The sequence below is a fragment of the Oscarella lobularis genome, chromosome 3, assembly GCF_947507565.1.
Source record: "Oscarella lobularis chromosome 3, ooOscLobu1.1, whole genome shotgun sequence".
In the NCBI taxonomy this organism is placed as follows: domain Eukaryota; kingdom Metazoa; phylum Porifera; class Homoscleromorpha; order Homosclerophorida; family Oscarellidae; genus Oscarella; species Oscarella lobularis.
Window position 1 is genome coordinate 900,956 of NC_089177.1, and position 14,338 is coordinate 915,293.

The 14,338-nt window shown below is 48.4% G+C and overlaps 4 protein-coding genes and 1 long non-coding RNA gene across 6 annotated transcripts; 2 read left to right on the forward strand and 3 right to left on the reverse strand.

Annotated features, from left to right (window-relative positions):
• Window positions 1–57: 57 nt before the first annotated feature.
• LOC136185522 (uncharacterized) lies at window positions 58–3,449 on the forward strand. 2 transcript variants are annotated; one of them, XM_065972682.1, is made up of 9 exons: window positions 58–327; window positions 390–587; window positions 767–802; window positions 867–1,088; window positions 1,140–1,154; window positions 1,202–1,426; window positions 1,609–1,863; window positions 1,921–3,198; window positions 3,255–3,449. In XM_065972682.1, exons 1-9 carry the CDS (start codon window positions 246–248, stop codon window positions 3,269–3,271), a joined length of 2,328 nt encoding a protein of 775 aa, XP_065828754.1. In that variant the 5' UTR covers window positions 58–245; the 3' UTR covers window positions 3,272–3,449. The 2 variants fall into 2 exon arrangements, with proteins under 2 accessions (XP_065828754.1, XP_065828755.1); XM_065972683.1 differs by lacking the exon at window positions 3,255–3,449 and having other exon boundaries at window positions 1,921–2,862; window positions 2,915–3,088.
• A 425-nt stretch (window positions 3,450–3,874) lies between these two features.
• LOC136185521 (uncharacterized) lies at window positions 3,875–6,522 on the reverse strand. The gene is made up of 9 exons (XM_065972681.1): window positions 6,368–6,522; window positions 6,270–6,318; window positions 5,621–5,802; window positions 5,313–5,568; window positions 5,041–5,258; window positions 4,735–4,990; window positions 4,456–4,673; window positions 4,150–4,405; window positions 3,875–4,090 (listed from the first exon to the last, which is right to left on the reverse strand). The coding sequence occupies exons 1-9, from the start codon at window positions 6,470–6,472 to the stop codon at window positions 4,074–4,076; spliced, it is 1,557 nt and encodes a 518-aa protein (XP_065828753.1). The 5' UTR covers window positions 6,473–6,522; the 3' UTR covers window positions 3,875–4,073.
• A 153-nt stretch (window positions 6,523–6,675) lies between these two features.
• LOC136185313 (zinc metalloproteinase-disintegrin-like NaMP) lies at window positions 6,676–11,384 on the reverse strand. The gene is made up of 30 exons (XM_065972422.1): window positions 11,315–11,384; window positions 10,766–11,238; window positions 10,622–10,686; window positions 10,490–10,572; window positions 10,363–10,429; window positions 10,228–10,310; window positions 10,111–10,168; window positions 10,005–10,059; window positions 9,877–9,944; window positions 9,762–9,824; window positions 9,634–9,705; window positions 9,389–9,570; window positions 9,249–9,333; window positions 9,106–9,190; window positions 8,996–9,053; window positions 8,837–8,933; window positions 8,691–8,762; window positions 8,535–8,639; window positions 8,335–8,475; window positions 8,219–8,285; window positions 7,992–8,097; window positions 7,841–7,945; window positions 7,704–7,782; window positions 7,545–7,634; window positions 7,423–7,492; window positions 7,306–7,355; window positions 7,168–7,252; window positions 7,053–7,117; window positions 6,935–7,004; window positions 6,676–6,880 (listed from the first exon to the last, which is right to left on the reverse strand). Exons 2-30 carry the CDS (start codon window positions 10,812–10,814, stop codon window positions 6,810–6,812), a joined length of 2,346 nt encoding a protein of 781 aa, XP_065828494.1. The 5' UTR covers window positions 10,815–11,238; window positions 11,315–11,384; the 3' UTR covers window positions 6,676–6,809.
• LOC136185317 (uncharacterized) lies at window positions 10,985–11,455 on the forward strand. The gene is made up of 3 exons (XR_010669512.1): window positions 10,985–11,171; window positions 11,223–11,285; window positions 11,353–11,455. It is a non-coding gene; the product is annotated as an uncharacterized lncRNA (long non-coding RNA).
• LOC136185316 (disintegrin and metalloproteinase domain-containing protein 15-like) lies at window positions 11,434–14,334 on the reverse strand. The gene is made up of 8 exons (XM_065972425.1): window positions 14,238–14,334; window positions 12,497–12,602; window positions 12,348–12,452; window positions 12,211–12,289; window positions 12,052–12,141; window positions 11,931–12,000; window positions 11,701–11,875; window positions 11,434–11,650 (listed from the first exon to the last, which is right to left on the reverse strand). The coding sequence occupies exons 1-8, from the start codon at window positions 14,332–14,334 to the stop codon at window positions 11,500–11,502; spliced, it is 873 nt and encodes a 290-aa protein (XP_065828497.1). The 3' UTR covers window positions 11,434–11,499.
• Window positions 14,335–14,338: the final 4 nt, after the last annotated feature.

Below are 14,338 nucleotides of genomic sequence, written 5' to 3' on the forward strand. Positions count from 1 at the left end.
CCGGCCGAAGAATATAAGCAGATTTGCCACTTCTCCACTTCCTCCGACTCATACCTACTACAAGAAGTTAATAATCCCTAAAGTCACAGCATTAGAAGACCAAACGAAACTTCTTTTGCAAACGGGTGTGTGGATCGACCTCGAAACGCCCTTTTCCCCTGGAATTTGGGTGTGACTTCCCCCTTTACGGGATATAAGCTCGCTCTAGAAAAGCCAACTCTAGTGCAGAAAACGTAGGTGCAACCATGCACGGATTGCTCCAGCTGCTCGTTCGCCTCTTCGCATTGGCATCGCTTTCAAACGGATTCACTGACAGGATTGTTCGAAGTGAGAAGAAAACAAAGCGGCTGGGGACTTTTGCTATAAGGTTTTACCGACCGATTTCTTAGGCTGCAGCGAGAGTGCGACTCCGCTCAAGTACGGCATCGTTCGTGTCGCTGACGAGGCGGCGGGCTCGAGTTCGGAGCGCAATCGCATCTGGGTCGCTCGGTATTCGTGCTCACCGGGATACCTTATGAAAGGGCCACCGACAAGAACGTGCCTACCCGGAAACAAGTGGAAGGGAGAGATGCCCGTCTGCGAGCCAGGTACGTACGTAGGAAACAATTTCTCACGCTGCATATTTACACTATCAGCATGGGGGCAAAAGCAACGTCCTGTGCGATCGTCCCACATTATGAGACAATCGCATTGGTCCACATTATTCGAATGATCGATTTATGATCAGCTTTTTCATGGCGCTTAACGATATTTGCTTCTTCTATAGACTTGCGTCTTATTTGGTCCCAAGGGAGTCTTTCGCGTGAGTCTTATAACTAACATGATATAATATGGGATGCACGGGTCTTGATTCCACATGTATGAAGGCTGCGGCGAGGCGGCGCTTAAACCCAAGCTTGGTTCGGTTTTCGTGTCGCTGTCAGTCGTACGAGTCGTCGTGGGCGGAGGACGGCGACCGACGGCTGTTCGATTGACCTGCTGGGTTGCGTTCTACGGGTGCCAGAGGGGATACCGACTCGAAGGCCCGACGACTAGATATTGCTTTCCAAGAGGGAAGTGGGACGGAAGTGTGCCGGTCTGCGTCAAAGGTACAGTATACCGGATGCCTTTCTAATTATCCTAACATTTCGCTTTCTTAGAAATACCGCTCCAAGGTACATAATGTATGGGGCTATTTCGCTTTATTATTTTCGCAATTTAGGATGTCTAAATTCGCCTCCGAAGGCTTTAAATGGAGGACAAGTGTCCGTTGCAAAATGGAGTGTTCGAATGTGGATAGATTCGCCAGAACGCTACGAGGTGGTTCGCCTTTGGAAAGCGAGATATTCGTGCCCTCCAGGATTCAAACTGTCTGGTCCAAGAGTGAGATACTGTCTTCCCGGCGACAACTCTTGGACGGGCAGCGCAAACACGAAGTGTGTATCAGGTGCGTGCTTTACGATAGAATACAGCTAGTACCTCCCCGAGTTCTTCGTTGCTCTACGCAAATAAATACTGTAGAGCTGAAGCGTTCTGTTATGCAGTATAGGTTCTAGCGCATTATGAGTGGAGGTGTTTGGTAGAGCTCTCGTGCGACCATCGCAAACTATAACTCCATTTTGTTCTAAGATGCAAAGAATTGCCGGAAGTATGGTCTACCGACGAACGTTCCGTGCACAATTTTCTGTCCCCGACTGAAGTTGCCCTCTTACGGTTCGATAAGGTATAAAAGTGTGTTTAATCGGAGAACGAAGAGGAGGACATGGACGGCTACGTATTCGTTAACCCAACGCGAATGTCCGGCCGGGTTTCGTCCAGTAGGAACGAGAATAAGACAGTGCCGTGATGGATATTGGACGGGAGAGGAGCCAACGTGCAGATTGGGTAGACGACTACGATTTATTTAAAGCGATGTGGGCTATATGGGCCAATTTTCTTTAGCTATTTTCGATCGACCGCCGTCGGCACCGTCGTGCCAATTTCTCGATGCTCAGGACCGAACGTGCATTTTTGCCACGTCGAGTAATAGTGATCCGCCCTGGCAACGTCGTATCAGGGTGCCACTATTAAACGTAACGGTTTTGAGGGTTTTACTTCGAGTTGACACTGATGAATTGCCACCGCCACCACCAAACGACACGACATCGGTCTTTACGTTCGTTGACCCGGAGCTAACTGAAGAATTTGCTACAACTCAAATCCCGACTACGGAAGCCATTACAACTCAGGCACCAACTACGACGGAAGCTATCACTACTACGGCACCGACTACAGAAGCCGTTACAACTCAGGCGCTAACTACGGAGGCCGTTACAACTCAGGCTCCTACTACAGAGGCTGTCACAACTCGGGCACCGACTACAGAGGCTGTCACAACTCAGGCACCGACTACAGAAGCTATTACTACTCTGGCTCCGACTACAGAAGCCCTTACGACTCAGGCGCTAACTACAGAAGCTATTACTACTCCGGCTCCGACTACAGAAGCCCTTACGACTCAGGCGCTAACTACGGAGGCCGTTACAACTCAAGCTCCTACTACAGAAGCCATTACAACTCAGGCACCGACTACGGAAGCTGTTACAACTCACGCTCCAACTACAGAAGCTATTACTACTCCGGCTCCGACTACAGAAGCCCTTACGACTCAGGCGCTAACTACGGAACCCGTTACAACTGTCCCACCAACGACGAGCACGTTACACCCCACCTGCTACCCATTCTATTCAAACGAGGGAAAGAAGACGGGAAGGCGTAGACGAACTCCTTTCAGCAGACGGACTTCTGAGCTGGTTCTCACGATTCGTAATGAGGGTGAGAAAAACGCTGTGATATCCACAGTCATAGCCGGTCCGTTTACTCAAGCTGCTATATCAACCAAAGGTGGCTACATTCGCTTTGATTTGAGCTCAACCGGTAACGGCATAGCTTATAGCATTACTGCTTCCGCAACCTGTCTTGAGCCACCAAACGAACTAGACCCTATCGGCCGCCCCGACCCAGGAGGTCGAATTGACGAAAATTTTAGAGCGACATCCGAGTCGTTTTCTACCCAAGGAGAATATTGTCTAAATCTGATTGACAGAGTCAATTGCGACGACGAGGGAAGCGACGAAGGTTATTCGGTGAATCTGATTTTTTCTGTCATATCTGAATCTGACGTCATCGAAGAAATAGTTCTAACTCCCAACGGAATCACAAATCGAGACGGTTGTGAAGGTAGGTCAACATGCTTTAGTATAAAGACTAACTGCTACGGTGTCTTTAACTCGTAGTCGTTCTGAATGAGTAAGGCTTCGAAGAAACTTGAAGTCAAAGTCAGTCTGATCGAGTGCGGGAGAGGAGAGGAGAACATTTAGTCCTATTGTTTTTCGTCTGAATCACCATGAAAAGTCTGTAGCAGTCGACCTCACCGTCACGTTTTGATGTGTAGGTTTAGGAATAAATTTGGGCGAGTTGTCTCTACTCTACTTCAGAGTGGTGGGGAGTTTTAGCCTTTAGACTACTATGCACGCTCAGAATCGATTCTGATGTCGGAGGATCGATTTTCCCTTACACGCTGACTGCAAAAGGCATCGCATTTAACGCTAACGCTCGTGTGATAACGACCGACCGTTGCCGAGGGGTTCGATCATGTGCCAGTGCGGTCTACGTTCTAGCTAGCTTTTGAGAGAGAATGCTAATGACCAAGCTAAGTCCGGAATCGCAAGAAGGGATAAAGGAATAGGCTAGCCGCTGTTCCGGCGAGAGTTGAAGGGAGGATTTACACAAGAAGGTCCCCTACTAGACACTAGAGCAATTCCTACCTTTTTCGACAACTCATTGTGAGGTCCAACCGTTTCGGCCTTCGGCCCAATCGACGTGGCGAGAAGAATTCCGTACTTGCAGTAGAAGATACTGGTAAATCCCGGATTGTACACATCCATAAACGTTAGTGATGAGAAACTTGCAAACACAGGGCCTTACAAGACACAGACACTCACAGATTCAGACCACGATAGCCTAGGTGTGCTCAGACATACAAGAACAAACAACAAACACAGATCAGAGACGCAATGGCTCTCAAATTGTCAACTCCATCACTCATTCCCCTTCTAGTCAAGGAGGTTTTCTGTAAAAGAGAACATTTATGATAGGGAAGTAAAGAGATCGCGTTTTGAAAAACCGTACTCAGGCATTTCACGTACAAACTACATCCACTTCCACTGTGTATCAGAGCACAGTTGATGGAACACGTTCTGCTGTTAGCGTCAGCAAGACCAGACACGCCTTTTTTGTACCAGTAGGTATGAGTGTTACAGGAGAGCAAAGAAGTGCCAGTGGGGCAAGTGTATGACAGAGTACCCTTCGAAAAGCCACTTGTTGGAAGCCTGATACGAGAGATGCTGACAGAGTTCAGACCATATTTCACACACGTTGCCACAGCCTGAAAAAAAGAGGTACTAATAACTAGCACAGAGATAGAATTTCACTTGCCTGCACTCGCTTTCTCAAATGAGACGTATAAGCCGTGCACCAAGTGTTTCCCATTATGACTCCATCACACTCGACAATGCTGCAACGACACGATGCCATTGTAAAGCCGGATGGACACTGAGCCTTTGAAGGGCTGTCGTCGCGCGCCTGAGACAGCGGTCCCTTGATTATCTCTGTGCTTGGCGCAATGTTGACCGAAGGCAAAGAGTCAATTCGTTCTAAAAGAGAAAATTTATGATTAGCTGGGAAGTAAAGAGATCGCGTTTTGAAAAACCGTACTCAAGCATTTCACGTACAAATTACATCCTCTTCCACTGTGTATCAGAGCACAGTTGATGGAACACGTTCTGCTGTTAACGTCAGCAAGACCAGACACGCCTTTTTTGTACCAGTAGGTATGAGTGTTACAGGAGAGCAAGGAAGTGCCAGTGGGGCAGGTGTATGACAGAGTACCCGTTGAAAAGCCACTTGTTGGAAGCTTGATACGAGAGATGCTGACAGAGTTCAGACCATATTTCACACACGTTGCCACAGCCTGAAAAAAAGAGGTACTAATAACTAGTACAGAAATAGAATATCACTTGCCTGCACTCGCTTTCTCAAATGAGACGTATAAGCCGTGCACCAAGTATCTCCCATTATGACTCCATCACACTCGACAATGCTGCAACGACACGATGCCATTGTAAAGCCGGATGGACACTGAGCCTTTGAAGGGCTGTCGTCGCGCGCCTCAGACAGCGGTCCCTTGATTATCTCTGTGCTTGACGCAATGCTGACCGAAGGCAAAGAGTCAACTCGTTCTAAAACAGACAAAGTAGATTGTCAGAACTTTAGATTTTATAAAACGATCTTACTAAAGCATGCGGTGTAGAGAACGCAGGCTTTTGTTGTTGTTTTGCAGTCAAAAGAGCATTTGTTCCCCGATGTCGTGGCGAGACCAAAACTTGGTGTCCTATACCAGTACGTGTGAGTGTTGCACGTGAGAAGACGATAGTCTCCGGGACACGTGAACGAATTGACTCTGGCTGGCACGTTGTACGAGGTTGCTGGAGTGCGAGTGTATATGAAATCAACGCTGCCGTCTTTGTACTTAGTGCAGACGGCAACTGCCTAAATGTTTGATAAATCTGTGAAAAATTGCGCGATGTTAGATCCGGCATACCGTGACACTCCCACTTAGATATGAAGCATAGGCGCGGCACACTGTCGAGCTCACGATAACACCATCACAATTTGCAACGCTACAGCGGCAATTCGAGATGACAAATCCAGAAGGGCAGATGGCTATAGAAACGGAATCGTCTTTTGCTGCAGACGGAGAACCTCGAACGTCTTGGACAGATTCTGAAATGAGCAATTTTGGGGTTAGATTGAGAGGGGGGGGGGGGGGGGGGGGGGGGGGGGGGGCTACGACAAAATAAGGAGGGGGGCTACGCCTTTTCGGAGAAGTAGGAAGGAAACGTTAAGACAAACAGATCGGGCTCTACTAAAACTTTTAGTAGTTTCATAGATACCGTAAAGTCCCCAATAAACGCCGCCCTCGATTAGAAGCCGCAGAAAGTTTCCTTTTATCGTAAAGGAGAAGCCGCGCACTAACTTGAAAAAGGTGCTAAACTGCTTTGTGCATACGGCGAAGCCACTCCGATGCCATTGCAAACGTTTTTATGAGAAAAATAACCCTCACGCTCGAATAGAGACCGCACTTTTTCTGCGGCCGCGGCTTTTATTGGGGACTTTACGGGAAACTCCTCGGGCTAGAACTGTGGACTGTAGGAAGAGCTCGTGTCTGTGGATTAAGCTTTGCCTCATACCAACAATTCCAGCTTGGCAATCCAGTGATAGAATTGCCTCGGCGATATCCTTCGTAGAAAGTCACGAATTCTCACGGACCGCCGCCCTATGTACACACCTTAGGTTGAGGACCTTCGTCAACGGCCAACGCCGCGGCGGAAATCGCTTGCCAACATCTGCTAACACAGAGGAGAAGAGCGACGATCTTCAGAACAGAGCGCATGGTTTCCTTCTTTCACAATGGACTGTGTTGATAACCGTCGACTTTAGTTGTCACCCAATAGCAATTGAATTGGCACGGTAGATCGACCTATTATTGGCTGAAGGCACCCGTGGGTAAATAAACCTGATACTGATAATGAAGGCCCCAACTAATTCTATTAGCCCACCGGAAGTCGGCGAATAGTTGTGAAAATGACGATATGCTCGTATAAAGTCGTTAAATTGACGCTCAAAGATTCGAATTAAGTCGCTAAACTTTAGTGCAAAGAACACCGCGAAGCATCACGGGTAGTATATATGTATCCGACAAAGGTGAACAGGTGGACGAGAGCGGCGATTCAGAGCAGAAGGACGAGTGTCATAACAACGCCAGCAACGACGCCAGCATTGCCGCCGCCGCCGCTACCGCCTGAATTATTGACAAATCGACCTGATACTCATATGAACTCACGTAGCTGCTGACCTGAATGTCTGCTGCAATCGTCTGACGTGAAGCCGTCCGAGCAGACGCAAGTGCCGGCACTGGAGCAGATCTAAGCAACGTTCGGTACAAAAACGATTAAACGTTGCTCTGCCTATACCCCGTTGTTGGAGCACAACCGACCGGCGTCGTCTTCAGGACATGGCACGCTTGTAGTCGGAACATCTACGCACCAACGTTTGTTTGCAATGCAGTTCTGCGCGCACGTACAGTACCGGGTAGCTGTTGATCTGATTTTCTGCTACAATCGTCCAACTCGAAGCCGACGGAGCAAATGCAAGTGCCGGCACTAGAGCAGATCTAAGAAACGTTCGGTACAGAGATGGCACGGCCAAATTTCCCTATATGCCTACTCCGTTGCTGGAGCACACATGACCGGCGTCGTCTTGTGGACATTGCGCGCCTGCGATCGGAACGTCAACGCATATGTTTAGGATGCAAATCTGCGGGGCACGTAGCTGCATGCTGACCTGATTTTCTGCTGCAATCGTCGGACATGAAGCCGTCGGAGCAGACGCAAGTGCCGGCGCTGGAGCAGATCTAAGCGAATCTCGATACACAGACGACTCGGTCAAACTTCGCTTACGCCTACCCCATTGTTGGAGCACAACTGACCGGCGTCGTCGCGAGGACATTGCGCGCTTCCAGTCGGAACGTCAACACATTTGTTTAGGATGCAGATCTATGGAAAGAACGAACCGAAGGACCGTCAGCAGGAAACAAAGCCGAGGATAGGAGAGCGGCTACTAACCATTCCGTTGCCGCACGTCGTCCCGTCGCCAACCAAACCGGGATCCCTTTCATCGTCCTCAACAGTAACTGAAACGCTTCTACGAAGTCAATACAAATGTCGTATGACTTCAATTCAACGCATTGGCACGTCCTCACCGGCAGGTTTCACTGCCTGCCCGGTACGTGGCCGACCTCCAAGCACGAGATACCGTTGGCCTCTCAAGCGATGACAGGCACTGAAGCTTACCGCACATAACATTTCTATATAGCGTATAGAAATCAGCACAGGCACCCACTGATAACTAACGCTTTTTCGCAAGGAATGTATCCGTCGGTTGGATTTCCACCGCAGTGACCATAGAACTTGCCATCTAGATTGGCCCTGTAGCATCTACTTGAGCCAGTCACCGCATCTGTACACAAATACAAACCATGACCAGACACAGGTACAACATCCAAGTAGAGCATAAATAAGTAAACCCTTTCTATGTACATTTAGTTATAAAATTCGCGTCTAACGTCGTCATTTCGTACCTGGCCCCCAAAAACCTCGGCACTGCGCGGTTCGTGTATTGCATACTCCACGATAGCAAATACCCGTCTAAAATATGTCTATCCTTGTGAGAAATTTTCACCTGCCAAACTCTCACGTCATTCTCATCGACTCCCGTACAGTTCGTTCCATCGTATTTGTAGAGATTGGTCGGACAACGAGCGCTTACGCCTGTGCAAACTTCTTCCAGATCACAGTCACCCTTTGCCGACCGACACAGCGTTCCTACTGCAGAAAACTAAAAGAAGCGCAGTTGACAGTGAACGAGAAGAAGAAAGGAAAACGATAATCTCTCACCTGACAGTTCTCGCAACAGGCATCGTCCGCATCGGTGCACACCGCGCCGGCGTTGAATGTACACGTGCGCGGATTGCAGCACATATCATTGGCTTGGGCACATTCCTAATTGAGTACTCATCCGGCATGGAAAAGGATCAACGTTTGCTCCCAAACCTCGACGGTTCCGCAGTCGCACTCTTCACCTGACTCAACAAAGCCGTTGCCACACACAACCGGACCCTCAATCTATACAGTATAAACGCTCTCTTTTCTTGGATCAACAAAACCATAGATTGAATTCGTAGACACGTTTATCTAACCTTCTCTGGTAGATTGGTAAGACAAGATCCTTGACCTTCATCTAGAGTCTGTTTCAGCGTAGCTCGACTACACTCAGAAAAGGTGAAATTTCTTTCTCTAGAGATTAACAAACAAACAAATAATAGAACTAAAGTAATAACATTGTCTCTCAAAATTACCCGGACAGGACGGCAGACATGACACAGCCGTCAGGATCACTACAAGGACAGCTTACAACTAGAAAGACGACGTTATTACACGTCAAACATAGTACGGATCAAAGCATTACTATCCTCGTCGTGCTGCATGCCAAAATTGTGCCCCATCTCGTGAGCCATGATGCCAGCCACCTCAACCCCACCTAAACTATACACCTTCAGCAAAAAAGTGATTGCTTAATTAAGAGATTTCCTAGTGGACTGCGCAAATAACCTCTACAACGGCTGCTGAAGTCCGACCCTGGCAGATTGTCTTGACGTTGGCATATCCCTTTGTAGTGCCGGTGAAATCGATTCCCCTGTGTTGAAAGATTTTCACTAAAATTCCCAAAAATGTGTCAAGGATCATGTTACGTTAATAGTTGCGTGTTGTCCGATGTGAAGAGAGGATCTTTCTGCAACGTGTCCCCATTGTACGTTACGAAGTTTTGGAGCGTCGTCTTGAAGTCGCTCAGAACAGTGGCTCGGTTGCCATTTGACCAGACTTCGATCGCAATGAGAACAACGCGAACGCCTTGGTCGGAGCGCTTATAGATCTAAGTTTCAGAGGGAAAGGATGACGATAGAGGGGGAGCCATTTGAATCTCTACGGAGCGTACGGCGCTTATGACGTTTGCAAATCGCAGAAGAATCGTTTGCAATTCCGTGACGTTCTCCTTTGCGTTTTTGTACTAAGGAGCCCAAATCGACTCGCCAAAATCAATACGAAGACGATGGTTTTCTTTACAAGATCTATGTCGGCGACAAACGTCAGTTCGATCGTGTAAGGATATATGGGAGATCGTTTGGCCTGAGACAGAGCGTGTAAAACAGTAAAGACACGAGAAATAAAGCGTGTGTACCACGTAATGATGATGCTGATGGGGAGGCTTTAGACTCGATTTGCTAGGTGGAGACCGATGAGTTACACCTACAGTGCAAAACAATCAATCATAGTTGAAGATACGACGCATCTCTACGCGAACTGTACCGCAATAGGAAGCGATTTCGTCACTAGCACTTTCAGACAAGAGATGAGACGATTCCTAGAGCACATTCTCTTCATACACTTACTCAGAGGGAAGCCTACAACATACCGCTCCATCACTGTCTGGTTGAATACTATAAGTTCTCTTCCCGTCGTGAATAATTCCGCTTGAAGAAAAAAGAGCACTTTCAGCCTGATCATAATACTCTTTTCTTTCTCCTTCTACTTGGTCCCTCCGCATGTGCTGATAACCACGTGGGAATCAGGTACGTCTCGCAGTCGACCCCGATAGTGGCAAGCCGAATATTCCTGTGGATATTAATTCTCGCGTGGGTCGTCACTGAATCAGGGATTTACGTGCCCGCGTTAGAACTTCGGTATTGCTCGCGTCGAAGTGACGCGTAACGAATCGGGACGAGAGGAAATCTCTAATTTGAAAAAAATGATTTTTGTTGTTTGCTATTTTTCATGGCCCTTTTTCTGCGAACTTGGACGATTCTTCGAGATCGAGTAGCCACGGGTTCGTTCCGTCGTTCTTATCGACGCGCAAAGTCAGATAACGATTCGATTCCTGCACGATTGCACGCGTTTGGGGAGCAAAGATCGAGTCATGCAGTTACCGATAAGTCAATATCGGGCGTTCGTCGATCGCGACCTTCTGCACGATGGACGTCGACTCGGAGACCTTAGAAATGCAGAGAGGAAGTCAACAGTCGCGAAAGGGAAAACGATGTGCGGATGACGGGACGCGGAAACCGACGTACCTGAAGCGAATTCGAGAGCGAGGAGAAGAAGGAGCGATGAACGAGGCATTGGTCGCTCTGGTCGCTCTGGCCGAATGGGAGTGTAGGAGTGAGTGTGGGTCTCCCCGTGATCAATTCCACCCAATCAAGCTCCTGTTCCTTCAGGATGTTCACGTAGGTGGCGCTTATTCAAATACCACAATTGTTATCTTTCATTGCTATCAGTGTGTAGGAGTTCTTGATCGGGCCAGTGATCGTAGATGCTTCCATACTGATGATAGTCGAAACGGACGTCACGTTGACGTAGATAGCTCGCTATACGCGAGCGCCGATCTCGGCGTTTTCAAAAATGAGATTTGCGTTCCTATAGAAGAGAACAGATAATCATAGATAAAGCCTTTGCTCTCCTTCTCTTTTCCGCCATCAGGTGAGGTCCATATATGCAAGTAAGCCATTGCTATACTGCCGTTCGTTCTAGAGTCCCTTGATCACTTCTGCTGAACTGCATTATGTGATCCTCGCCAAAAAAAGTCTTCCTTATGTAAGCAGGCTAATTAGATAGATTTTTACCGTATTGCCTATCTTGTGACTTTGTGGTCCATGGGCAGTGGCAAGTCGGCAGTCACGAATTTTCTTCCGAATTACATGCCATAATTATCCTTCAGCAAAGGAACGTTACGTTTCAGCACATCAATAGTAATACCACAGGTGAGGTGCATACACATGCATGCGAAACGTGCGCCGGGCAAAGGTCTTCAAGCATTCACGGGTTTATTGTATACGTTATTAGGACGAAGAGGAACAGGTGGACGAGGACGAGCAGGCGGTCTCGAGGAGGGAGGCGGGGGAGGCGGCTTCGCCGGCGGCGCTCGCGCAGCGGATTTTCCATTATTCGACGGCGCTCGCCTGCAAAGAAAAATGAGCAACGTCTCAGTATTTGATAGACTCGTTATTACTGTGATAAATTGTACGACGACGAGGCCCCGTCGCCTTTCTCGAGGCAGCCGGGTCGCAAGGACGGACACGGACGAAAGAACGTGTTCGGATAGAAGTAAACGAGAACGAGTAGAATTAGGAGTAGAAGGATGAGCGTCACGACGACGCCTGCAATGACGCCAGCATTGCCGCCGCCTAAATTATTAAAAAAACTTCGACCTCTAATGTGAGCGCGCACTTGGCTGCTGACCTAATTTGCCGCTGCAATCGTCTGACGTGAAGCCGTCGGAGCAGACGCAAGTGCCGGCGCTGGAGCAGATCTAAGCGAATTTCGGTACACAGACGACCCGGTCAAACGTCGCTACGCCTACCCCGTTGTTGGAGCACAACTGACCGGCGTCGTCGCGAGGACATTGCGCGCTTGCAGTCGGAACGTCTACGCATTTGTTTAGGATGCAGATCTATGGAAAGAACGAACCGAAGGACCGTCAGCAGGAAACAAAGCCGAGGATAGGAGAGCGGCTACTAACCATTCCGTTGCCGCACGTCGTCCCGTCTCCAACCAAACCGGGATCTCTTTCATCGTCCTCAACAGTAACTGAAACGCTTCTACGAAGTCAATACAAATGTCGTATGACTTCAATTCAACGCATTGGCACGTCCTCACCGGCAGGTTTCACTGCCTACCCGGTACGTGGCCGACCTCCAAGCACGAGATACCGTTGGCCTGTCAAGCGGTGACAGGCACTGAAGCTTACCGCACATAACGTTTCTATATAGCGTATAGATCAGCACAGGCACCTACTGATAACTAACGCTTCTTCGCAAGGAATGTATCCGTCGGTTGGATTTCCACCGCAGTGGCCATAGAACTTGCCATCTAGATTGGCCCTGTAGCATCGACTTGAGCCAGTCACCGCATCTGTACACAAATACAAACCATGACCAGACACAGGTACAACATCCAAGTAGAGCATAAATAAGTAAACCCTTTCTATGTACATTAATTCGCGTCTAACGTCGTCATTTCGTACCTGGCCCCCAAAAACCTCGGCACTGCGCGGTTCGTGTATTGCATACTCCACGATAGCAAATACCCGTCTAAAATATGTCTGTCCTTGTGAGAAATTTTTACTTATCCCGGAGCCAACTGAAGAATTTGCTACAACTCAAATCCCGACTACGGAAGCCGTTACAACTCAGGCACCAACTACGACCGAAGCTATCACTACTACGGCATCGACTACAGAAGCCGTTACAACTCAGGCGCTAACTACGGAGGCCGTTACAACTCAGGCTCCTACTACAGAGGCTGTCACAACTCAGGCACCGACTACAGAAGCTATTACTACTCCGGCTCCGACTACAGAAGCCCTTACGACTCAGGCGCTAACTACGGAAGCCGTTACAACTCAGGCTCCGACTACGGAAGCTGTTCCAACTACAGAAGCCGTCAAAACTGTCCCACCAACGACGAGAACGTTACACCCCACCTGCTACCCATTCTATTCAAACGAGGGAAAGAAGACGGGAAGGCGTAGACGAACTCCTTTCAGTAGACGGACTTCTGAGCTGGTTCTCACGATTCGTAATAAGGGTGAGAAAAACGTTGTGATATCCACAGTCATAGCTGGTCCGTTTACTCATTATATCAACCAAAGGTGGCTACATTCGCTTTGATTTGAGCTCAACCGGTAACGGCATAGCTTATAGCATTACTGCTTCCGCAACCTGTCTTGAGCCACCAAACGAACTAGACCCTATCGGCCGCCCCGATTCAAGTGGTCGAATTGACGAAAATTTTGGAGTGACATCTGAGACGTTTTCTACCCGAGGAGAATATTGTCTAAATCTGATTGACAGAGTCAATTGCGACGACGAGGGAAACGAAGAAGGTTATTCGGTGAATCTGATTTTTTTCTGTCGTATCTGAATCTGACGTCGTCGAAGAAATAGTTCTAACTCCCAACGGAATCACAGAACGGGACGGTTGTGAAGGTAGGTCAATATGTTTTAGTATAAAGACTAACTGCTACGGTGTCTTTAACTCGTAGTCGTTCTGAATGAGTAAGGCTTCGAAGAAACTTGCAGTCGAAGTCAGTCTGAGTGCGGGAGAGGAGAGGAGAACATTTAGTCCTATTGTTTTTCGTCTGAATCACCGTGAAAAGTCTGTAGCAGTCGGCCTCACCGTTGATGTGTAGGTTTAGGAATAAATCTACTACTTCGGAGTGGTGGGGAGTTTTAGCCTTTAGACTACTATGCACGCTCAGAATCGATTCTGATGTCGGAAGATTGATTTTCCCTTACACACTGACTGCAAAAGGCATCGCATCTAACGCTGACGCTCGTGTGACAACGACCGACCGTCGCCGAGGGGTTCCATCATGTGCCAGTGCGGTCTACGTTCTAGCTAGCCTTTGAGAGAGAATTCTAATGACCAAGCTAAGTCCGGAATCGCAAGAAGGGATAAAGGAATAGGCTAGCCGCTGTTCCGGCGAGAGTTGAAGGGACGATTTACACAAGGAGGCCCCCCACTAGACACTAGAGCAATTCCTACCTCTTTCGACTGTGAGGTCCAACCGTTTCGGCCTTTGGCCCAATCGACGTGGCGAGAAGAATTCCGTACTTGCAGTAGATACCCGGATTGTACACATCCAT